The 25,997-nt window shown below is 41.9% G+C and overlaps 1 protein-coding gene and 1 long non-coding RNA gene across 2 annotated transcripts in view; one reads left to right on the forward strand and one right to left on the reverse strand.

The window, feature by feature from the left end:
- Nucleotides 1–13,984, forward strand: part of LOC128899515 (uncharacterized) — a 132,730-nt gene extending 118,746 nt beyond the window's left edge. The window contains exon 4 of the long non-coding RNA XR_008463117.1: nucleotides 13,947–13,984. This is a non-coding gene — a long non-coding RNA (uncharacterized LOC128899515). The remainder of the gene's footprint in view (nucleotides 1–13,946) is intronic.
- AMIGO2 (adhesion molecule with Ig like domain 2) lies at nucleotides 13,366–22,273 on the reverse strand. The gene is made up of 2 exons (XM_054178949.1): nucleotides 21,963–22,273; nucleotides 13,366–15,101 (listed from the first exon to the last, which is right to left on the reverse strand). Exon 2 carries the CDS (start codon nucleotides 15,026–15,028, stop codon nucleotides 13,463–13,465), a length of 1,566 nt encoding a protein of 521 aa, XP_054034924.1. The 5' UTR covers nucleotides 15,029–15,101; nucleotides 21,963–22,273; the 3' UTR covers nucleotides 13,366–13,462.
- Nucleotides 22,274–25,997: the final 3,724 nt, after the last annotated feature.

A 25,997-nucleotide genomic window follows, 5' to 3' on the forward strand; every position in this document is an offset into this window, starting at 1 on the left:
AACGCTGCTCCATGGAGCAGTCAGTGATGACAGCTCTTTCTCAGCAACAAGAGGCTTTGAATCCTTACAGCCAAAATCAGCATTTCTGGCAGCCTGGAAAGGTCAGCTGGCATCCAGTCTTCACTGATCAGCAAGGCTCCTCTCTGGCTACTACAGCACACAGATTGAATTCAAGGATTGCCTTTGTTATGTCAGTTTTCGGAGACCCTTTCTTCATGGACGGTACAGAGAAGCACTTGCCACTGCTGAGAGTATGGTCTTTTAAATGGATTCAGAGCCCTGAGCTTAAATGGTCCATTATGGCAGCATTATGGCCACAATGCTACAGGGTTGGGGAAGAGTGGTTGGAAAGCTGTCCAGCAGAGAAAACCTGGGGTTATTGAGCGACACCTGGCTAAACATGAGTCGGCAGCATGCTTAGGTGGCCAAGAAGGCCAACTGGATCCTGGCCTATATGAGGAATAGTGTGACAAATAGGACCAGGGAAGTGATTCTCTCCCTGTATGCAGGACTGGTGAGGCCATAAATTGAGTACTGTGCTCAGTTGTAGAGCCCTCACTACAAGAAGAACATCCAGGTGCTGGAGTGTGTCCAGAGATGGACAACAAAGTTGGTGAAGGGTCTGGAGAAGAGATCTTACGAGGAGCAGCTGATGGACTGGAGGTATTTAGTCTGGAGGAGGCTGAGGGAAGACCTTCTCACTCCTTACAACTACCTGACAAAAGGTTGTAGTGAAGTGAGTGTTGGTTTCTTCTCCCTAGTAACAAATGATAGGACAGGAGGAAATGGCCTCAAGTTGCACCAGGGGAGGTTTAGGTTGGATATTAGAAGAAGACTCTTCCTTGGAAGGGTCATCAAACACTGGAGCAAGCCTCCCCAGTGAGGCAGTTGAATCATGATCTTTGGAGGTGTTTGAAACAGGCATAGATGTGGTGCTAAGGAACATGGTTGAGCATCAGAATTGGTAAAGTTGGATAATGGTTGGACTCAATAATCTTAAAAGTCTTTCCCAACCAAAATGATTCTGATTCTGTCCTCATGTATGTTCAATGACATTAGTCTCCCTAATTCTCCTGTGTGGTCAGTGCAGAGAGAAAGGCTTTCTGAAACTCTAAACCATCCTCTAGAGGAAAATACTCTTCTTCAACCAGTCTGGCAGTACTTGTGTGAAAATGTTATGGTTATAGTAATGACATCATACATTTTAAAACACAGACATTGTATATTGTATACCCATCTTTGAAGTATTTTGTCCTTGAAGTACCATGCACATTTACTGTGCTGCAGAAAAATATTCCAACAGCATCTATGGTGTGAAAAGATCCTAATATAATATGGGCTACTGTAATGCTTCCTGTCACAAGAAATCAAAATGTTCTGCAGCTATTGATGACTCAAACTCCACAACTATGCTCAGAGTCAGATTTTAAAGCAGGCATTACCAATGTACCATTACACAGTGTTTCTGCAGTGCTTATCAGTAGTCATAAACTGCAACTTGCAGCTTACAGCTTCCTACACATACATGAGACTTTTTTTTCTAGTCCTAGGAGTCTGGTCAAATTCCTTTCACAAGCTTTGGGAAAGAGAAACATTCCTTATCAGAAAGATAAGGCTAATCCCACTTCTCTTTATATCAGTGTATTGGAATACTTGAAATTTGTGTAATCCCTCCATTCTGGTGACAACTGCATTTGGTCTGTTTGGGAGCAGTTAGCAGCCAGAATAGCTGTGTTTCTTCTGGCCTCCATGAGAACATGAATTCCTACACTGGCTGTTTAGGCAGCTGTATAGAGCAATCCTCATCTTTTATATTTAGTCTCCAAACCCATACATGCATTTCCCCCTGTTTCTGTGTCAGCTCTTCTTCCGCTACATGGGTGCAATTTTAATTGGCAAAGCTGACAGCAGCACACATACTCTGTTGCAAATGCACACTCTTCAGTGAATATATCTTTGAAGAAGAAAATATTACATTCTGTCTGTAGAGCACAAGTCAGTCAGTTACTTGATTTCCTGTAAAGGAAAAACGGTCCTACTTCAATGACAATATTTCTGCATCTTTCTTGAAAGTTATTTATTTATACAAGTGATGATTTGGAGATAATAAACATCTACTCAAAAGCTCAAAATCTGCAGGAAATACCCAGGTCACTAACACTGTGCCACCCTTACAGACCATGGATTCATATTACTAATGTTTAACTACTGTGAGCAACTGTGAGCAAACTGAACTGATGAGATGATGACAATTGAAGATAACCAGAACATACCTTCTTTATGCCTGTGGTAAGGTCTTCTCATTTCTGGGATGGATGATGTGCACCTGTGTTACTGAGACAACAGCTCTTTACAGAGGAAGAAATCATTAAGACAGTATGAAGGTTTAATATATTTTCAGATTCCTGAGTCACTACCAAGGTTTGGCTACTGCTTTTGCTTTTCAGTTCTGCCATTTGACTCCTGCATGTTATTTTTCTCACCTTTAACTCAAAGGGTAGTATTTTCCTCCTGGCAAAAGTTTCCCTCTGTGACATTTCTATTTTTAGCAAATTGCAGCCTGTGCTCTCCACATGAGCAGCTCTTCACCTCTGGGCGACAAGAAAACAGCATCACCTCTGAGCTCCAGACCTTAAGCTGCCTTTTGAACAGCATTTTGATAAGAAAAAGGGCCCCCCCTCACGTATGTCATCACTATGAAATGCACCCTGCATAATACAGCCAGGGGACATACCTGCACCAGTTGTGAAAACTCCTGTGGTCGATGACTCTTTGTAGCAGATGAAGACAAATTTTGCAAGTTAACGGGTTACTGAGCAAGACCTGTCAGAGAGCTACAGGAAACCATAGAATTGTCAGGGTTGTAAGGGACCTCAAGGATCATCTAGTTCCAACCCCCCTGCCACGAGCATGGACACCTCACACTGGGTCAGGTTGCTCAGAGCCACATCCATCCTGGCTTTATAAACCTCCAGGGATGGGGCTTCAACCAGTTCCCTGGGCAACCTGTTCCAGGGTCTCACCACCCTCATGGTGAAGAAAAATATAGCCATTACTCTGAGTTATTCCCACAGAACATTGGCCTAATTTGGTACTATTGCATATACTGGATAGGGAGAGATTTACTCATCCTTCTGAAGAATATGAAAATGGCACAGTAATGACAGGGTAGCTTTGTACCCTTTTTGTGCATTGTGATAATGATAATATTAAAAGTTCCTTCTATTGCATTTGTTTATTACAATGCAATTATAAATCACCACAAATGTACCAAGTACAGAACGTGTTGATTCTCCTGATGTGCTTTCCAACGATTTCTTGCTGAATATAAAAGCAGCAGGGTCTGGCTATGCTGGGGAGCTGGACATGTGCGTTCTTATCGCTCTCAGGCACTTACACAAGATGGCAGGCACATGATTGAGTTGGGAATTCATCACAAGCAGTCTGAATACAGCAAACAGCACTTTGCAACTGCAGTTTTGCAGATGAAGCACAAAGAAGAATTCATTTCCTTTAACACAAAATGATAACGCCAACAGCTGCACTGATAACCTTATAATAAAATTCTTGGGGAATAAATGACAAGGAGGTAGCTTTGAGGCACCTGTAAGATTTCTCAGTCAGACATAGACTCCATCTAGGATCAAATTTTACGACAGTTTTTGTGGGGTAGAGTATTGTTATTCACAAAAAGAAAGTGTTTTCCTTGCTAGGTGAAGGGAAGAAACCTGTTTTCACAACTGATAGGCAGTAGGTGCTGTTGAAACCCAGACTGATTCTATCTTAGTTGTGAATTAAGAGGTGGAACTGCTAAAAGACAAAAACATGACGGCACTAAAGGACAAAAATGACTGCTTTTAGTAAATGCAATGATTTCTGACATTTCACTGTGCCTTTTTTTTTTTTTTCTCCCTTCTGTAATGGGGAGGACATTTTAAGAAAATGATATACCACAAATGTAGCAACAATAATAGCAGCATGTCTAAATATTATTTTTTTTTTTTAAATGTGAAATGATATACAGGATATACAGCATATTCAACAAACCAGCTTATCTCCACAGAACATATGGATCACAGACCACTCATTGCAATATGATCATTTTGCTTAAATTTCATGCAGTGCTTACCCATGCTTGAAAATAAACAGGGAAGGGGTGACGCATTGAAAAATAGATCAACTCTCTTTTTAGTATGCTGGGGGGGGGGAAAGGGAAGGAGAGGAGATAAAACCAAGGGACAGTTCTGTCATCCCCAAATGACAATATTACTGATTGGATTGCAATTACAGATGCCATTTGCTTGCCCTCATGAATGTTAGTTTTAAAAATAGTGGTTGAAATTATTTCAGGTAATAGCTCAAGTATATTAATTTCTGCTTTAAAGAACAGGGTCAGAGAAGCAAATATACTCTCTGCTCTTTTGCAAAACATCTTCAGCAGGATCCAGCCTCAAATAATATATCTGGATCTGTTAGTAGCAGTAGTAACACCATACCAATACTGTTTCTTCCATGACTTAGATCAGAAAGCTTCTTGTTTCTGACACTGAACTGTGGAGGAAAGGTTTGTTTCCCTTCCACCCACATTTAGGAAACAGTGGACTGTCTGGTGAAAACTCAGGGGGTTGTTTATTCTAAATGATCAGGTAAAAAAAAAATATAGCAAACCCAGTGGTTTTCAGTGACTCTTGTGCCAGGTAAAAAGAGCAAAGAGGAGAAAAGTCAGATGTAGCCTGGTCCGAGGCTCTATCTAGTGCTATAAAACTCTCTGCTCCAAGTGCAAAAGGCTAATTGAACTGCTCCAGGCAACAGCAGTGCTTATCAGAGCTAATTTATTTTGTGGTATATTATTGCTGACAGCACCTCAGCTACCAGAGAAAGTGCCAGAAATATTTTCATTTCTGTGAAAGAACATTTTGTCTTACGGAAAGGGGACCAGTTGCACTTGCTGAGGCTCTGTGCTCTTTGGAAGGAGCAGAAATCAGAGCCTCCATCACCACTGGAGACTGTGTCTAAGGTTTGTTTGGTCCTGGTGAACATTTTTGGTTTAGGGCCATTAACTCTTGAGGAGAAAAATAGGCAATATGCTCTCAAGGAAACATTTACTTCCCCTGTTCTTGCTCTTTCCTGACATCCCTGTCAGGGGTATATGTCCTAGAAGCCTATGATGCTTCGTGCATACTTCACAAGTGCAAATATAGACAATTAATTCAAAAGGTGATTTGTAGTAAGGGTTAAATGAAAATTTCCCTTGAGTTTGTTTATTGAGTGGCCATGAAATGGTAAGAGTTTATGATTCTCAGGGCATCAAAGAGGGTGCTCAAGAGGGCAGACTTCATCCTCTTCAGGGATCTGCTTGGCAGAGTGTCATGGGGTAAAGCCCTGGAAGGAAGAGAGGCCCAAGAAAGCTGGTCAGTATTCAAAGACCATGTCTTCCAAGCCTGGAGCAGTGCATCCCAAGAAAGAAGGTGGCAAGCAAGAATGCCAAGAGACCAGCATGGATGAATGAGGGCAAAAAAGTAGTCTATAGAGATTGAATGCAATCATGGGCTACATGGGAGGATTACAAAGAAGTTGTCTATCAGCCAGGGATTGTGGTAGTTTTAGGCTGTACCTCAAAAATTTTCCACAGATCTTGAACAGAAAGTGATAGAATGTAAACAAATTGCCATTGGGTGTAAAAGGGAAAATAATGATAAATTCTAAATAATCTCATTGGCTAGATTACTAACAAACTTGTTTTGTATATACTTTCTCTCTTTTCAGCTTCCTTGCTCTATCAGATACTAACTTGTGGCTTCTGCTGGCTTTGCTGACCTTGAATGAGTTCTTGTGGTTAAGTAACAGCAACTCTCTGTTCTTTGTCTTATCCTGTGTACAGGGGGGTAGGGAAGGGAGCAGGGAAGGGGAAACTATTAGTAGCTCCCTGCTTTGTCCAGAGGGTTCTTCTGTTGTTTGTAAATTGCATGTATGTGTAAATAATGTATATTTTGTAAATATTCATTGCATTTCATTTCTGTATTGTAGTTTTGATTATAAATACAGCTTCATTCATTTCCAGCTGAGCTGGTCTGGCAATTTTATGTTGGGGGAATTTTCAACCCACCACAGGGATCATGTTAGGAAAGCAAAAGCACACATAGAATCAACTTTGGCTAGGGCCATAAAGGGAAGCATGAAGAATTTCTTCAGCTATATCAGCGACAAAAGGAAGGCTCAAGAATATGTGGGGCCTCTCCAGAAGGAAAATGGAGACCTAGCCTTCACCAGCAAGGGTTCTAGTTACACTGCCCAAGCTCCAGGATGAAAAGTCAGGGGCTGGGAAAAGTATGATCTGCCCACTATAAGTGAAGATCAGGTTCAGTATCATCTAGAGAAACTGAAGGTGCACTACTTGGGGCCCAATGGGATACACCCATGGGTCCAGAGGGAACAACAGATGAAGCCACTATCCATCATATTTGAAAGGTTGTAGCAGTCTGATAAAGTTCCTGGTGACTGGAAGAGGGCAAACACAACCCCTTGTGAAGTTCAAAAAGGCCAAGTGCAAGGTCCTGCACCTGGGTCAGGGTAATCCCAAGTACAAATACAGGCTGGGCAGAGAATGACTTGAAAGCAATCTTGAGGAGAAGGACTTGGGAGTATTGGTTGATGAAAAACTCACCATGAACCAGCCATGTGTGCTTGCAGCCTAGAAGGCCAATTGTATCCTGGGCTGCATCATCAAAAGAAGAGCAACCAGTAAGGATGAGTGAGGTGGTTCTCCCCCTCTGCTCTGCTCTCATGAGACCCACCTGGAGTACTGTGTCCAGTTCTGGGGTCCTCAACACAAGGACATTGGAGCAGTTTCAGAGGAGGGCCACAAAGATGATCAGAGGACTAGAGCACCTCCTCTGTGGGGACAGGCTGCAAGAGTTGGGGCTGTTTAGTCTGGAGAGAAGGCTCTGGGGAGACCTTACAGTGGCCTTCCAGCACCTTAAGGGAGCCTCTAGGAGAGCTGGAAAGAAACTTTCTGCAAAAAAGCTTGTAGTGATGAGGGTAATAACAGATTTTAGCTGGAAGAAGGTAGATTTAGACTATAAGGCTATAAGGCTATAGAAGGTAGATTTAGACTATAAGGAAGAAATTATTTACAGTGAAAGTGATGAGACACTGGAACAGGTTGCCCAGGAAGGTCGTGGATACCCCTTTTCTGGAAGTGTTCAAGACCAGGTTGGATGAAGCCTTTAACAACCAGGTCTAGTGGAAAGCATCCCTGCCCATGGCAGGGGTTTTACAACTAGATTATCTTTGAGGTTCTTTCCAAACCCAAGCCATTCTATCATATAAGAAAACATCATCCTGTTTGTCTAGGAAAGGTCTGTGTGATGTAATTTGGCTCTAGTTGCCAAGGAAATACTTAGTTGATCCCGGACTGTCATCATATAAACTGGATAGCCTCCCTGTACACCACAGCTGCTGTATGCTAACAGAGTTTCACATTACTAATGGCTCCCTAATCATAGTTGCTGATGCAGCTTCTGGTATCAGTAGTCTTTCTTGTTTAAAAAAAATATAAAGCTTAAAATATACCACCTTGAATCAGTCAAATGAGACAGAAAATTTCATTTAAATTCAAACAACCTACAGGTCTATAGCTGGATGATCTCTTTTCATTGATCAATGAAAAGACTTGAAGCCACAACTAACTTTTCCTGATATCTGTGTGTCATTAAAATGATTGTATCATTCTTGACTCCCTTCTCCTTCCTTACTAAAAGTAAACTTCATTAGGAGAACTAAATTAGAAGATATTTTTCCAGTTAATCAAGTTATTCTGCAAAGGAAATTAAAATCTATCTAATATAATCAGAGCATAAAACAGTAATTCACAAGAAAAATATTTTTTTCCACTACATCTCCTCAGTTCTTCAATATTAAAATTAGAGCTTTCTGTTAAGTAAGGGAGATACAGACCTTTTACCTATGATGTGATCTCTTCAGCAAGTTGTGGACCTCTCTTATTCAAAACTGAATGTTAAAACTCTTAGGCTTTGGTTTTGTATGGATCATTTTCATTACTGTCAGAACTCTTAATACCCAGGCTCTCCAAAATACACATGAACTCTGTATTTAGGCAATAAGTGTTGAATTTATAAGATTTTTTATCATGTACCCACTGACAGCAAGAGCTCAGATATCAACCTTCTTTTAAAATATCAAGTGAGCTTTGGCCAAAATTATTTCTTGCCCTTATCCCTCTCATTCTCAAATTTCTACTCTTATGCACATCTGAGCCCTACAGTTGGAATGAGATAAGAGAAACCCAAGGGAAAAACCCAAAAAACAACTTAAATATGCACACTCCTCCTCTCTCTATATAGTGATTCAAGTATTGTTTACCAGAAGAGGCAAAAAGAAAGCAAATAAAATCTAAATAGCTCAATCTCTAAACAAAACATGTACCCTATCTTCTCAAAGAACTATTAATTTAGAAGCCATTGGAATTAGCTGTTTTAATTAATCAGTTAAAAATGATCCCTTGAGCAAGCCTGCAATACATCCAGAAACTGTCTTCAGGAAACTAGTCTTTATACAGAGGACTGTGAAAGAAGAGGCTGGAGATGGTTCCTGCACCTGCTCTGGCCTAATGGTGATGGCTTAGTCTGGATGAAGAGAAATGAAGTGAGTGCAGAACCCAGGAGCTGCAGTCCCCAGGGGACTGTCACTTCTGCATTACTTTAGAGATGACCACAATAGCATGCTTTGGCACATAAAGGCTGGATTGTTCTCACTCAGTTCAGAGACATAAAAGGCAATTAGAAATATGCTACACTCAAGATATAAAAGCACTCAGAAATAGCAGTAGTGTTATCCTAAATGAAAGTTTATGGTTTAATCACAACTTGACCCTAGGTTTTGCTTGTTCCAAAAAATGAGCTATATAACCCACTAGTCCTTTGATACAGGCATTAGCAATCCTCAGTAATTGGACTTTTTGAAGAAGCAGTGCTAAGAAGTCACAATACTAACCCACAGCACTATTTGCCTAACAAGTGGGAGGCAAACATAGAATTGTTAGGGTTGGAAAGGACCTCAAGGATCATCTAGTTCTAAACCCCCTGCCATGGGCAGGGGCCCCTCACACTACAGCAGGTTGCCCAGAGCCACATCCAGCCTGGCCTTAACCTCCAGGGATGGGGCTTCTACCACCTCCCTGGGCAACTTGTGTCTCACCACCCTCATGGTGAAGAACTTCTTCCCAACATCCAATCTGAATCTACCCACTGCTATTTTTGTCCATTCCCCCTAGTCCTATCACTGCCTTACACTCGTAACAAGTCCCTCCCCAGCTTTCTTATAGGCCCCCTTAAGATACTGGAAAGCCACAATAAGGTCTCCTTGGAGCCTTCTCTTGTCCAGACTTAATAGCCCAAACTTCCTCAGTCTGTCCTCATAGGAGGGGTGGGATGTGGTGCTCAGCTGTCACAACCAGATTAAGGTCTGGTATCAGGAAAGCAGTTCACCCTCAGTTTCTAGCTTGGTTGGCAGCTGCTCATCATGTTTGAGGGCCAGGCATTGTATGTCCTCATTGTTAGCGAGGTAGTCACAGTCAGATACTGTGGAGAGATGACTAGCATCCTTCCCTCTCACTTGCCACTACAATACTGGAACAATTATTGGTGCAGTTGCTGTTGCTACACAGGACTGGCCTGAGAGGTTTCATGCTGGCCTTGCACCACTGGTTTCCAATAGACTTTGCAAAAACTTATGCCTTGCAGGTATGTGCAGTACTGGAAACACACAGAGGCAAGGCCATGGCCTCCCAGAGCTGTCTGCAGCTTATTTTTCATTTGTGAAGCAGCTGGAACTGATGCAGTAAGTGCTTGAGTAAGAGAAAAGCCGCTCATGACCGTTGAAGTGCTGGAGGATTTAGGTTCAAAAGAACCCCACAAAAAGACACTGCCTGTGACCTGGAGTGGCATGGCCTCAGGCACTGTAGAGAAGACAGGGGAGAGCAAAATTCACCTGGGATTATCCGACTTGCATGGGGAATATCTCCTTTCAGGTATCTTTCAGAGGCAGCAGGTGACTCCATGCCCAACCAGAGATTCCTTGCAATGAGCTGGTACCCCTGACTTACTGCAAACCCATTTCAAGAGTGTGGCTGGTCTGGCGCCAGAATAGTCAACAACTTGCAGAACTGAGATGTCCCTGTATTAAAAATACCATTCAGCTCTTTGCTGGTTGCTGGAAACAGCAATGGGAAAACCAGGACCACACAACAGTAGAATAGGTCTGCCAGTGATGACTTGCTAAGAGAGCAGACCACACTGGAGCTATTGGCGTGGCATCTACATAGCCCTTCCTGCCCATGTGAGCACCCAGGGTTCTGTATGCCTGTGGAGCTGGGCAGCAGCGCTGGTTCCCTGCTTACAGGCCCCATGGGGGCATGCATTGCATGGGAAGAGAGCAACAGCTGAGCTGCACTGGTTTTCCACAGCCTTCCAAGAAGGGGACTGGGGTTGTAGATTTATGATGTTGTTGCTATATGACAACTTTTCAATAAAGACTTTAAAAAACCTTTATTAAAGCTGCACCTACTGAACTGACAATGCTATCATAATATAAAGAAGCAAAAAGTAACACAGTGGCTCTTGCAAAAGCTATAGTTTTAGCACCTTGTTCATATTCACAGTTAGAGTAGCACTTTGAACCAGTCAGCAAAATACAGCAAGTTTATAGTCACAGTAAGTATCTGCTGCTTAGACTAACTCTCAGCTTCTCAAGTCACCTGGCAGCATTAATCTGATCCCACTCTTGCTGCAGACCAGCCCTACAGAAGGAAGGCTGTAGGATCTCTACCTTTTTTTTTTTTTATTTGGGACTACTATGCAGATTTAAAATGCATGTTAAAATCAATACACAGTGTCACTGCCTTGCACTCTGACCAGCAGCAGGGTGCACCTGCTCAGCCTAAGCTGCTAAGGACATGCGTACATCTGCCTCCTAGCTGCAACAACAACAGCTCGTTTTCTTATTCAGCCCTGAATACCTCGTGTAAACACCAAAATCTCAGCCAATTAGCCTCACATGTGACAACAGAGTCTAATATCTGCCCATATTTTTGTAATGGACCTGCAGAACTTTCCATGGGGATTTCCATTTACCTCTCCATTTCCCATTCTGACTCACCACTATTTCAGCTCTTTGGCTCACCTATCGTCTCCTTGCACAACATGGAGAACACCCATCCACTACACATCTTTGAGGAGGAGACAGTGTCAAGCCTTTGCCTCATTGACACCAATTTTAGCAAAGACAATCACTGTTTTTCCATCATACCTTGTATGTAAACATATAGATTTTGGTTTAATGCATGTGTACAGACAAAAGAGGGAAAGAGCTTTATGAAAGGACACTAACTTGTTTGACAGCAGAAGCCATTTTTAAATTCACAATGACAAATGTAGAAATAAAAGACTCAAACACCTGGCCATCTTTCTCTCCTAAACACTTAATATCCTCTGTCTAGAAAAGAGAATTTCCATCTTCCATTTCTCTGAATATGTGAATTAAAATCTCCATCAATTTTCTAATTTCACATACTTTGTGCATGTCACAACAACACTGTTTCCTGATCTAATCTGTTTTCCAGATAGCTTGCTTTCAGACAATTAGCTAAATTAGGATTTCTCTAAAGCAAATTAATTGCTGACAGCTTTTGCTCAGCCAGATACAAGCTTTAGCACAATGAAATACCTCTTGAAAGAGATCACAAAAAATAGCAAGTGGCTGTTACAGTAAGCTTCTCAAAACTAAACTGCACTTGCCCATACCATGTAGCCTTTTGATTCTGATGTTATTTATCCTTTACCCTTTCAGTATGTTCCCCAAAAACAGAACGAGACAGACAGATTGCAATTGCTCTTCTTTGGTTAAGTTGTAACTCCTTGCAAAACTCTTCTGAAGTAGGTCCTAATCAATGTGAGGAAGACTGGCAAAGTCCAGACCAGGGCCTATGTAAGTAAGCTTAAAAAAGAGAAAAATAAAAGAAAATAAAGGCAAATAGAACAGAAGAACAAAATAGCAAATAGAACAGGATGCTCATTACATTAACAGTTCATGCAACCTGTGTTGCATGACCAGTCCAGATCAGTCTTACCAGGTTAATAAACTTTGACAGTGATACATTTGGGCAAGGAAGGAAGCAGTATGTACAAGACAAGGGTTGTCTAGAGGAAAGATATTCTTAACTGAATTCACAATGCATGAAGTCTTCTGTATTTTTGTCCAAATACTCTATTTTCTCATTTAAGAAAAATCTTTATGTAACAAATTTTGTAAGACTACTGGAACCACATGCCACTGAAAGGATTATTTGAAATATTCCTCTTATTTCATGAAGTGACCTCTGAAGAGAAGCTACCCACTGTTAAGATGAAGCAGGTGCCCTGGTGATGGTGGCAGACTTGTTTGCCACATGTGATGTCAAGTGTACAGTCAGTAGTGCAGTTAAGACAACAGATTACAATCAATCCACTTATCACATCTTAATGAGTTACCGTTGATCAGCTTGAGTCTTCATGACAGACAACTTTCATTCCTTGACTAAGGCAACTTCAAAGGAAATGTGTTAACTTTTACTTGCTTTCATTATGTGTCAATGTTTATAAACAAGTGCAATCATTTTACTTCCCACAAGTCTCCCTTTCTGGAGGTACTCAAGACCTGCCTGGATGAGTTCCTGTGTGCCCTGGTATAGGTGATCCTGCTCTGGCAGGCAGCTTGGACTAGAAGATCTCTCGAGGTCCCTTCCAGCCCCTGCCATTCTGTGATTCTGTGAATTAGTACTATCATGACTATATTTTGAATAAAATGAATACAGTGCCCTCTGTTTAAAGTTTTCAAAAAGTTTTCAAAGTGATTTTTCACAAACACACTATCAGCTGAAGGCCATAAACATTTATCCAGTGCTGTTAAGACATCTTGGAGGCAAAGCTAATATTTTTGTTCTTATCAGTCCAAGAAAACTCATCAGTTTTTTTCTGTTTTTTTTTCTTTTTCCCTGGTGATTTTACAGTAAAGATTTTATGAGCCTGTGAAAGAAATTGCCAGAAGCCTGGATAATTTTCTCAGTAGTCATCTGAGTTTGCAGAGGGGCTGAGCTCTCAGAAGAACTGAGAGCACAGGGATGAGTCTCTGCCTCTGAAGAGTCAGTTGTATGCACTGAGAACACCTCTAAACACACAAAAAGAGTAAAATCCAAGTCTAAGCCTGAACTGAAAACATTCACATTAATGCCACAGTTTGCTTTTCCTGAACAAGATGGCCCTGCACTCGGAGAGAGGAGACAGTTCAAGGACTGACAATAGATACTTTTTTTTAAAACATTTTATCTCTTTTTATTTTTCCTGATGATTGCTACAAGCAAAGGAGGTATTCAGAAATATAACTGCACGATACAAACACAAGCAGCAAACTAAGTTGATGGCATGAAAGGCGTGTCCGAGAACACAGAGTTGACAGAATCGGAGTCGGATTTTGTTCGAGTAGTTTTTAAGATACTCTCAGCAATGATATTGTCATTAGGGAACAGTTTTACTTTCCCGTTCTGGCCATGTTTTGGTTCGTGCACAGGTTCCAGAAAAACCACCCGTTTAACAGTGCTAGCCTTCTTCTCGTCAGCTGGCAGCTCTTGTGGTGGTGTGGAATTCAGTATGGATGAGTGGGCACTGCTTTGGTTCTGCTTCCTCTTCCTCCTCTTTGCCTTACATTGGCATGGACAAGGGGTCAGATAAAGATACAGCAGTACTAAAATAATACTGGCTACACAGGCAGCAAGGGTTGTAAAAGCTGTATTAAATGCTTCTTGAGCGTGGGACCTGTTCACTGTGAAATTGCTAACATTTATTCTAACCTCTATGGTTTCATTTAATAGTCTTTTCTTGTTTATTGCGATGCAGGAGTACAGCCCTGAGTCCTCTAGCTGGGCATCTGTTATCTCCAGGCTGCCATTACGAAACACCTTGAAGTTGTCAGTCTCCCTATCTGGCTCCAGCAATCTGTTGTCTGGACTAACCCAAACAAAGTGCGTGCCTGCATCGCTGATTCTGCTGTCACAATGAACAATCAGCCTGTCACCAACCTGTGCATCCTGAATAAACCCAAAGGCTTGGAAAGAGCTGTTGACGGTGCTTTCAGAGCAATTCAGAAAGTTGTCAAGCAGTAGAGGCAGTTTATTGTAACCTTTTGGGTCTGAGCGCAACAAACAAGTATACTCATTTTTGAAGTCCACCACGGAGCTGAAGTGCCTTTGATACCAGAAGATCAGCATGGAGTACAGCACACAGTCACAATAAAATGGGTTGCCGTGAAGATAAATTCCACTAAGATGTCTGGCTGGCACCGAACTCAGGCGCTGAATAGGCATCGACTGAATGTGATTAAAGGAAATGTCCAGCAACACAAGGTCTGTCAGTTTATATTTTCCAGTGTACAAGTCCAGCGGGAAATGCGAGATCAAGTTATAGCTTAAGTACAGTTTCTGTAATTTGTACAATCCTCCAAAGGCAGAAGAGTCTATCTGTGTTATCTGATTGTTGTACAGCAGAAGAACCTCCAGTGCCCTTAGTTCCTGAAAAACAGGGCTGCCCAGTGTTTTCAGGCTGTTGGATGACAAGTCTAGGTACTTGAGATTTGGGATTGTGGAAAAGCTTCCAGTGATAATGCTGCTAATGCTGTTATGATTGATTATTAAAGTGTTCAGATTCTCAAACAGCACTGGGACCCATTCAGGCTCCAAACCCCCAATTCGGTTATAACTCAGATCCAGCCTTTTCATATATTTATAAAGATTTCCTGGTACTCGAGAGAGATTCTTATTGGTACAGCTTACAATATCACTGGCACAGATACAGGCTGTTGGACACATCCCTGGGGCACTGCCACAAACACTCACTGTGAAGAGCAAGAGGCATGCCAGTCCTTTGCAGTTCACTTTAAAAACTCCAACTTGAGCAGGAATTGTCCGCCAGTTTAAAGACATTGTCACTGTCTCTTAGCTGTCTTCCAGTGCTCCTTGCCACAGATTATATGTGCAGTTAGCTCTGCACTAATCACTGTCAAGAGAGGGATACAGAGGTACAAGCACGTTAACATTTACGATTCACACCCTGCCTCATTTCTTACTCATGCCTTTTGAAAAACACAGGGAACTAATCCTTAATGTTTCATATATGGTTAATATGAAGTCCCAGTTGTTCTTAAGCGATGTAAGCTTAGTATTGGTTTTACATAAGCACAAAACTCTTCTTTTGCATATTCTTGCTACAGCTATGGTGGTTTTTTTTCTCTTAAAAAACAATGCAACTATTCTTCAGGCCAAGGAATGGACTATCATCGAGGCCTCTATCATTGAGGCCAAGGAATGTAACTTCTGGCAGCTCATAAAAAAAAAAGGGAATACTCTGTGGAGCACAAGTGGTTCATGACATCCCCTACCAACCCAGACAGAAAATGCCTGGTATATGAAAGAAAAAGGCTCATCCAAAAATGCTATTTTCTTGTCTAGTGGGGAGCAGTTGCAACATGTGTTTCTTCCAAATCAGAAAATGTCACACATTTTCAAGCAAAGAATTTTCTCAAACTACTTAGCTTTAAATGTCACACAAGCAATTTCCCCCCCCCTCCCCAACCCCTTTTAAATTTATTTTGTTTTATTTTTTTAATTCAGTAACCATAGCTCAGGTAGCAACAGCCTATTTTGAAAGTTATTCAGTATGTCTAATTGGCATATTTTGGTTTTCTCTTCCTTCTGCCTTTGCCAAAATAACCATTGAGGAAGAAATCTTCTATGCTTGGTGTCTACCTCAGGTGCAAATTTTGGTAACTTTCAGTAAGAATGAGTCAGCCACTTCTCAAAACTTAGTCAAGGAAAAAATGGTTTTTTTGCTCTCACTTAAACAGTAAGAATAAACCAAATCATGTTCTTTTCTGACAGTATTTTAGTGTCACTATGGTTTGAAGCAGGGACGTAGCATTTGGCAGAGTAGTGATCCGTGCCAAGGGATATGCTTTTTTGCCATCTTGTTACAAAGTGTACACATACTTAGCTGGGTAATTAACATTTCTATTGACTCTTGCTCTCCCTGGATACCTGTTTAAGAGTTTGTCAGTAAATTCCCAGTTGAATCCATATGCACTGATTATCCCCACCCCTTCACAGCTCAAACACAGCATTCAGCTCCCACATATTAACCTCATACTCATTTCTCCAATCTCACCCACCCATTGGTACAAAGTCTGAAAAGGGCAAACTCAGCAATGTCTGCTCTGCATTGCTGATAGCAGCTACAGCCAGAAGCTGGGAAACTGCTTGTAGGCAGAGGGGAGAAAGGGAAAGAAGCAACCTCGGATAGAAAGAAGCAGAATAAAAGGAGAAGTAGTATTCTCTAATGAGGCAAGATGGATGATTAAAGAATGAATTTTGAGCACAACACCTTAAAATCAAGAGTAAACAGTGGAAGACAGCAGGGCATAGAAGCAGGCAAAGATGAGAGAAAGGGAACAGGAAGATAAGAGATGCATAGGGAAGGAAGGGCAAAATCGGAAGAGCAGAATGCTAATGGCATATCATTGTCGTAACTGATGAGGCAACTGAGGAGGAGATAGTTTGAGGATGCAGAAGTCAGTTAAGACTGGAAAAGCAGATGGGGATGGTTATAAAGGGCAAGAAGAGAGTTAAACAGAAGAGAGGCAAGAATTTCAGGAGGTGAACCTTAAAACACACTTCTCTGGAGATTTTGCATCTGCTACTTATGAATCTAAGATTATCTATGCAATTAATTAATATATGTGGAATATACTAATTTCCACTCCCCCTCAGTTCCTTATTCCCCTCCTCTCGCCCTCTGCCAATCTGGCAGGCTGCTGTCTTGTGCTGACAAATCTACTCTTAAGTCAAGTGGTAGAGGATGTGCTATGAATCTAAAGAGCTGTACCTTCTAATGACCCATTAAAAGAAGAAATGATGGCAGTGGGATGAGAGACGTCACCTTTCACAATAATTTATTTATATACATTGGCTTTGAAGGTTTACATTCCCAAAAACTGTATTAAGAGAATGGCAAACTGCCAAGTCAGGCACTCACAAATTAAAATGTCAGAATTAAGGTTTTCTGTGACATTTTAGATTTTACATACAGTTACACAATTGCTTAATTGTTTGGTGTGTTTTTTGTTGTTGTTGTGGTTTTTAGCCCCTAAACCATCCCTTATCCTGTGCACAAGTTCTAAGGAAGAACAGGGATGCTCAAGAGCTCAGATGAGGACTGGAGCATACCCTAACCTCTGCCACAGAATTCCTGTGAGATCAGACAAATTTTGTGACTAGGTGACTGTCAGATATTAGCAAACATATTAGAGTCACCAGCTTGATACTTAGAAAATATGGAACCTCTGTATTAGGTTTGGAAACAACTGACCTGAAGAAGTGCTGAGGTGAGAGCCAAAATGCTCTGAGTCTAGCTGGCACTTATGACTGTAAGGGCTGAGAAACAAAGCAAAGAGATTTGCTTCTCTCTTTATAAAATGGTATAGCAAAATGGTCTTAACTATAGAAACATCCCAAAAATAAAAGGATTGTTTTGAATGAAAGCTTAGTATCAGGATTCATGAAGTCTTCAAGGCTTATAGATCCTACTGAATTACTTGACTGCACAGGCTTTTCAGTGGGAAGTTAGGGAACCCAGAGGAATATCTTGTTTTTTTTTTAAGGAGTCTTAAGCACCTAACTTAGTTGGTTTTGTCAGTTGGCTAGTCTCTGGGAACAATTAATAGAAAACAGTTCTTTTAGAAGATGAGAGCTATGAAGCAATATAGAAACAGGAAAAAAATTCTATACCTCATTGTGGATTTATATGGCATGCAGTACATATGGCACAATGGAAATACAGTAACAGCTGAGAAAAGAATAACTGCTCCTTCAGTTACTATATTGCATGAAACAGAGTATCTGAAATCTGTATACTACAAACCCATGTGTGTGTGAATACTGAATTATAAAGCATCCACAAAATAGGAGGCAAACTGATAGGTCTCCTTTCCTGCTAATATTAAAATATTTGATTCTGAAACTTATACAGCCTAATTTTTAATGTAACTGCACTTGCAAAAAGTAGAATGGCACTTTCAAAAAATCAGGTTCTATGTCAAATATAACTGCAGTCCTGGAGATACTTCAGATGGGACATATTAGGTCAATGCTCAGTTTTGGAAAGTTTACCATGTGTAATACACCAGATAGCCTGCATGCTTGTCTCTGTCCATACCTACAACTGTCTCACCAGAAAATCTGAGCTAGTTTGCAACCAAATCCCAAGGGCAGATCAGGGGCTGACATAAATCAGCCTATTACTTTTGATTTAACAGTTTGCAAGGGTGAAAACTGAGTTGTCCATTTCCAAAGCTCATTGAAATTGCCAAATGAAAACCGTTCCAAATAACTTGCTTTCCTGGGAAGGCCAATCCAAATTGTAGACATCATAAACATACTACGGGACACACAAGACTGTTTAGACAGTATCTCGACAAACAGAAACCTTCCTTGCCATGCTCAACTCACAGTGCAGAGCCTACATTCCCAGCAGGTTCTTCACCCTTATGGAGAGTAGGTCTGTTGAGTTGCAACTTGCTCCTCAACCTGTACTCCCAAAAACGTATGCATAAATTACACAGGATGCTCTGCAATGTCAAGCATGTTCAAGATAAATATTTATAACCCTTATGATAATTTGAATTTATTCAAAATAACTGCATAAACATTTCTGAGTTAGTAATGTCCATGTGTTAAATGGTAAGGAAGAACAAAGCCTGTAACCAGCCTTATAGTCAAAAGTGCCATTCTGTTTCCTTCCAGTAATATTACTTCAGGCCCTAGAAAAATACTGTTTTACAAACTTCAAGATTACCTATATTCTCAAGAAAGATACTGCTAAGAATACTGTCAGCAAACATGTGCCAAGAGACTGGCCAAGTACTTCACCATTATTTTTGAATGAGCTGGGTAAATAGATTTTTGATTTATAGTAAAGTGAAGGGCATGGTTGGGAGTTTTGTACTTGAATTCTTTTTAAAGAAATAATTCCTTTGTGTTGTTAAAGTGCAATATTTTAAGTTCACTGCCAAAATCATGGTAGTCCCCCAGATGAATCATCTGTGCTGTAATGCTGCACATTCTTAACTGTTTTGAGAGGAAACTCAGAACATATCCCCCTGTCACAGGAATTATCCTTTGTTGTCAGGAGCAGTTCAACTGACTACAACACATCAACTCCCAGAGAAGCTGATGATTTGGGTCTTGGTTTTGATCTTTTCAATGTGTGGTTGTTGGTTTGTTTGTTGTGGTTTTTTTGTTGGTTTATTGCTTGGTTTTGTTTTTTTTTTTTAAGTAATGAGCACTTAGAGGTGCTTAAGGAGAATGCCAGGCAACATTAACATCCTCACCATTAGTTATCATTGCAAGATCAGCTCAAGTCCTAAACACTCATTTCTACTTTATTTGGGCTCTATCTCCCATTAACGCTACATCAATGATTTCTACACTGGTTTTCTCTTCTCCTCTAAGTATCTTCAGGCTTATTGCTGTTTCTTCCAGGGATACCTGTATACCAAACTATCTTCCCCCAGTTCATTTGATACTTCACTTAAAACTGTTAATTGGCATATCTTTTAATTTAAGCCACGATTTGAAATGAAATCACAAGTCACCTAAATGCTTTTGCAAACATAACCATGATTTTAAACACTAAACAAACTGGATCAATATCTGCTTTACAGCAGGAATAACATCTTTCTGTATGCTGGTGATGCAAGTGGTCCCACATCAGGCTGGCACTTTCTGCACCACACAAATGCAAATATTTCACACAACCCCACTGTACTACTGCAAGAATACTGTTGAGCCCCTACAGAGCTCAAACACTAGAAAATATTAAAGATCTCAATCCACTCTCCTGGAGATCCACACCATTTCTACATCTCCTAGTTTCCCTTGTGTCATATCTCCTGTGATTGTCTCCTTTGACTTCTCTGTCCCTAAGGTTCACCAGCCCACAAGACACTCATGCACCTACCTATTGATTTCCAGTACCTTCACATTTACTCTCCGTCTTTTGCCAGTCTACATATCAGATGAATCAGGGCTGTATTAGTTAAATATGACAATACATGAAACGAAACAGTGATGGCTCAAGTTTTAACAATGTTTCCTTGCAGCAGGTTTGTGTTTTATTGTTTGTTTTTCTTCTTATTGTGCCTTTTTTTTTTCCCCCTCGTAGTATTTGACAAAGCTTTAATCTTGAATTTGGAAGAAAATGTAGCTGTTAGAATGGGGGTTTATTGTTCTATAACAACAATAGTATGCAATTACAATTATTCATGCTTTTAATCCTAACTTTATGAATTCGGTTTAAGTACATCATAGAGCCATTAATTACAGACAGACCAGTGGCATTTTACATCATTAATATTTTAAAATTTTAGATTTATATGGAAGCTCTTCACAAATGGCCACTCCTTGTGTGTGTGTACATGGGATGCTGTTGGAGGAAATATCCCTGTAGTGGCCACCTCAATCCAGTCTCGAGGTTTTAGTCTGCTTTCAGCAGTCCTGAGTGGGGAAGGCACTTCCTGCATCAAATCCGCCTGACAACTGTGCTCAGCATTTCTGAGTGAACAGATCTGGATTACCCAATCATTGTAATCCATGAGATTTAGTGACATGATGGCTCAAACAGCAAAGACTTGGTGAGCTACATCTGGGTGATGTCTTGATACACTGGACTAAATCCCTGAAGTGGGCTAAGCTGTGCTTGATGCAGGACCTAACAGTGATAAAAAAATGGCTTTACATCACCTTTTTACAAGCTGATCCTGAGGTCAGTCTCACAAATGGAGTGGTCCCTCTGGCCAGCACCTGGCTAGACCTCAATAGTGCTGAATTAGCATTACTAATATTGAGATTGGAGATTAATTTGTCCCAGTATCCTTTGGGAGCTAAAACTATCTTCTCCCACTTACCCCTTAGTAAAGACTGAATTTCTCTGAAGAATTATTTATCTATTTATTTATTTCTGTACCCATGATAATTCATTTAGCTTAAAGAAAACTGAGACACAGGTGAGCAGCTGGGTGACATACCAGAGCCTGAACTGGCCTAATCATCATCAGTATCAGCTACATGAAGTCAACACTGTGAAGATCTTATCCCTTTTGAGAGAGTACAAGGGAAATATGCATCAATGAAAAAAACAAAACAATGCATCCTTTTTGCCACGTTACATCGTGTATCAAGCTGCACTCTAGCTTAAACCTTGCAAATTACTTCAGTTGCTAAGGAGATTAGAAAATAATAAAGACAAAAATGCAATGATAAGAGGCAGTGCCTGCCACAGTATCAGTAACCAGTCTCCAAGCAATGCGAGATCTTGCGAAAGTTAGTTGCCCAGCGTAGGATCCTCACCGCCTCCAAAGGCTTCTCTGACGGGCGAAACTTCAGAGAAACCTTCTTGCCTACGATGGCAGGGGGCTCCCGCCAGCCTTATGATAGGGACTACACGCTGCAGCCCCTTGACCCCTTACCGGAGGTCGGCGATAGGCAAAGTTTCGGCCAGCCTGGCAGTCGGGTGGGTTAAGCCGGCATCGGAGCGGGGGCACCCAGTGGCACCGCGCCGTCCTTCGCTTCGCCCACCCATACACCGAGAAGTCTCTAACGGCCCTTCCCGGGCAAGCTTGGCCACAGCCGCTCCGTTCAGCGGCGTTGGCAGGGACCGGGTATCCCCCACCCGCCGCCGGACTGCCTTCGCCTCCGGCTCTGGCAGACCCCTCTCAGACCCAGCTCCCGCCCCTCCGGACTCTGCCCGCCCGCCATACCCCGGCTACCAGAGGCACGTCTGCTCCGCCACACCGCCGGGCAGCGTTACCTGGAGCTCCCGGTGGTCGCTTCATGTCCGGGGAACGCGATGCCGGCCCCGCCGCAAGCCGCGGCCCCGCATGCTCCGCTCCGCCGCCGCGGGGAAGTTGAGGGCCCCCGAGAGCGCGGCAGTAGCTCCGCTGCGCTCCCCTGCGGGCACAGGCAGTGCTGGCCCGCTCCCCCCGGGGATAGCGCGGAGGCTCGGAGCTCCTTACCGGAGGCCAGTAGGGAAGAGCGGCAGGAGACTCCCGGTCAGAGCAGCGTCGGGGTTTTTATCCCCCTCCTGCCTCCGCCCTCCTGGCCACCCCCACCGCGCAGCGCCGGACCAAATGCCACTTTCCCTCGACGCGCTCCCGGTGGCTTCGGTGGCAGCGGGACGGAGCCATCGGTGCCCCGGGGGAGGAGCGCATCGCCTGCCCCCAAGCCCGCCCCTCGCCTCCCCGGGAGCTCGCGGCCCCGCGCCGGTGAATGCCCGCTGCTCCGCCCCGCTCCTCACCCAAGCGAGGGCAACGCTCCCCCGCCGGGGTGGGCTGAGACCCTCCGGCGCAAATTCACCCCGATTCCGCCCGGCAGCTCCTCAGCGCCCGGGCTGGAGGCCCGTTGAGTGCATCAGAACTCTCCATGCACGAAGATGGAGCCACAGGGTGTTTATAAGGGGCAGATAAATTTAAAAGGCATTACGTTAGATCTGGAAAACAATCCTCTAGTTAATTCAATGATCAAAGCTTACGAAGTCTCCCTAGAAAAGTGGGATTTGACAACAGAAAAGTCTATCAAACGATGCAAGGGGTTCTCTAAAATTAATTGACATGCACCTGGCCTGGCTTGATTATGGGATCTGTGGGAGAGCTGCTGCAAGTGGAGAAGCACGACCAGGAAGAGGCAAAGCTAGTGATGAAAGCCTAAGAACACCTTCCCTCGGTAGCATGCTGCTTTTAACCTCCCCCAGCAAAGTTTTTCACTACATTTCCACCATAATTTAGAGTACCCTACAGTTAGAGATTGAAACTGAACAGGGGCTAGTTTAGCAAATAACAGAGATGGTGGATTTATTGTCATCCAGACATACAGTTTATAGAACAATTCTCAGTAAATGGACTTGTGTATTAAAGCCACTGTAAATTACATTTTTCTTCTGAGTGCACAGAGTAAAGTGCTTTTTAATATGAGGGTTCATGGCTACATACAATGCTCAAGGGTTTCTTCTTGTCCTAGAATTCATGCTACAGGCAAATTGAAATTCTTTAGTACGGTGCAAAGTATCTGTTAGAGATGTGATTTGATACACACTGAAGCTCGGTGAGCTGTGGGTGATACTGCTATTGATTTCAAAGGCATTTTGAGCACATTTTGATTATTTTTTTTATTTAATCATTCTTATTTGGTGTTGAATTTCCGCATTTCTTTGCATTTGGGTGATACAGTAGTGAAGCAGTTTTAATCTCGAGGTTATTGATTCAACCTTGATTAATTTTAGACCTTCCATTGAAACAGCCATTTGTTTAAAGAAGCTTCTTGTCTTCATTTAGGCTAAATTATTGAACTTTTATAGGGGCCTTGATGTCTCAAAATATTGGATAAAATTTAAATTGATTGCATTGCCAATACAGTCTGAGGAAGATAATAATAACATTTTTAGTCTCCTTCCCCTGCTATCAAAGCTGAAAATATTGAGCCTGAATTCTTCTTAAAGACCTACTTATGGAATGAAAATTCAGTCTGTGGTAGCATACGGAGTAGCTGTCCATTTGCATTTTTCTTATTCTCTTTGAAATAAACTGGTTTTAAAATGCTAACAATTTTAATCTCTCAGGCAATCAGCACCAGAACAAGAGGACACAGTCTCAAACTGTGCCAGGGGAGGTTTAGGCTTGAGGTGAGGAGAAAGTTCTTCACAGACAGAGTTGCTGGCCGTTGGAATGGGCTGCCCAAGGAGGTCATGGAGTCACCATCCCTGGAGGAGTTCAAGAGGGGATTGGATGTGGCACTTGGTGCCATGGTTTAGTAGTCATGATGTCTTGGGTGACAGGTTGGACTTGATGATCTTTGAGGTCTTTTCCAACCTTGTTGATTCTATGATTCTATGATTCTAATTGCAGTTTGTCCAGACCTGGGTAACTGAGGAGCAAAGTGTTAAAGTACCACTTGTAGCCAAGTTATTTAGATTCCAGCCATGAAATCTGGAGATAGTAGTAATTACTTTGGGGAAGGCAGGGCCCAAATCACAGTGAAGTGTCCAGTACTTAAGGCAACAAGAGTTTTGGTTTCCAGTTTTATTTTTCGTGTTAATACTGACTGGGAATTGCTTTTTATGTTGGACATATCAAGGCCCAGATGCTCAAGAAATTTATGGGAATTGTGATGATCCTTATTTGAGCTCCTCAGTTTACAGACAGAGGACATCTGCCAATAAGCAGGCACTGGAGAGAAATGATGGTCAGGCAATGCACTGAACAGTCTGAAAGGAGTTCAAAGCCTCAGGATTCTTCTAAGTTTGGAAACAGTCTGTTGTAAGCCCAGCAATTATTTGTTCCCGCTGAATGCTGACATGTTTGCTCACAATGTGTTGCAGTCTAACTCATTGTGCTGTTTCACAATGTAAAGGTGTTTTTATCACTTGTTACATAGTAAATTACGAGGAATATTTGGGTTTTTAAAATTTAATTTGGATGGGAACATTCAGGAATTGTGATGATCCTTACTTGAGCTCTTCAGTTTACAGACAGAGGACATCTGCCAATAAGCAGGCATTGGAGAGAAATGATGGTCAGGCAATGCACTGAACAGTCTGAAAGGAGTTCAAAGCCACAGGATTCTTCTAAGTTTGAAAACAGTCTGTTGTAAGCCCAGCAATTATTTGTTCCCGCTGAATGCTGACATGTTTGCTCACAAGGTGCTGCAGGCTAGCTCATTGTGCTGTTTCACAATGTAAAGGTGTTTTTATCACTTGTTACATAGTAAATTATGAGGAATATTGTGGGGTTTTAAAATTTAATTTGGATGGGAACATTCAGTGATTAGCTGATGTGAAAACAGTACCTATCCAAAATCTCTGTTGCTCACACATGGGCACAAACTGTGTGAAGCTGCCAGTACATTAATTAGGACATGAAGCTTTTCTCTTGATAGTCTATAAAAATGTAAGGTTTCTGGAATCACCAGTAGAGATTTTTATTGCAGAGAATTTCTGATAGCTGTTTTGTTCTTCCAAAATCACCAGGATCCTGCTTGTGTTTCCCTGCCCCTGTACCAAACTATGTATTAGACAGAAAACTCTTCAGTTCTGGTTTTAATGTCCTGTGCAGCACCAGACAGATTAATGGAGTTTGAGAAGACACTTTTAGTAATTATATTTCCCTTGTGCTCTTAAAAACACCCATAAACACAGAAATACCTCTAGTATCTTAAAAAAGAAGTCTTATTAGTAAAACAACAATTTTATTACTGTTATATTATTCAATTGATCATTAAAGGACTTTTTCTAAAAGCAGGGATCCTTATGCACTTTGGCTTCAGAGAGTTTACAGTCCCTTAATGAGCAAGCAATGTAACTGTTGGGCTAAGGAAGGGCATACCAAAAGAAAGGAATATCCTCCACCTCTCCTCTCACAATGTGCTTCTGGCATGTTTTTTCTGCCATAGTGCTTATGCAGGAAAGAAGGATTTTTAGTCTCCAGTTTAAGGCCTGGTTATATACCCTGTACTCATTAGAAAGCACACAGCACAAAAAGGTTAGAGATCATCTTCCTTTTTCATGATTCTGCTCCTGAATGAATTCTGTCCTGAATTAATTCTGTTTCTAGTGTATGCCTGGTCTGACAGAGTACTTCAGTGAGCTGGGAGACGTGGCAGTTGCAGCTGCATGAACTGCGAACCCCCAGAGGAAGGCAGGGAGGCAAGTTGTACAAGGGCTTAAACACTGATTTGTGACTACCCGGGGGAAGAGTTATCCCCTCTTTTCTCAGTCATGTTTTGGAAGAATTTGCTAGCTGACACTGCAAACAGCTTGACAGTATCTAGTGGACCAAACCCCTCAGCAAGGAAC

Source organism: Dryobates pubescens, chromosome Z (assembly GCF_014839835.1).
Source record: "Dryobates pubescens isolate bDryPub1 chromosome Z, bDryPub1.pri, whole genome shotgun sequence".
In the NCBI taxonomy this organism is placed as follows: Eukaryota; Metazoa; Chordata; class Aves; order Piciformes; family Picidae; genus Dryobates; species Dryobates pubescens.

Excerpts from the sequence above, each read along its gene's own strand:
- AMIGO2 (XM_054178949.1), bottom strand. The coding sequence starts at position 15,028 with ATGTCTTTAAACTGGCGGACAATTCCTGCTCAAGTTGGAGTTTTTAAA.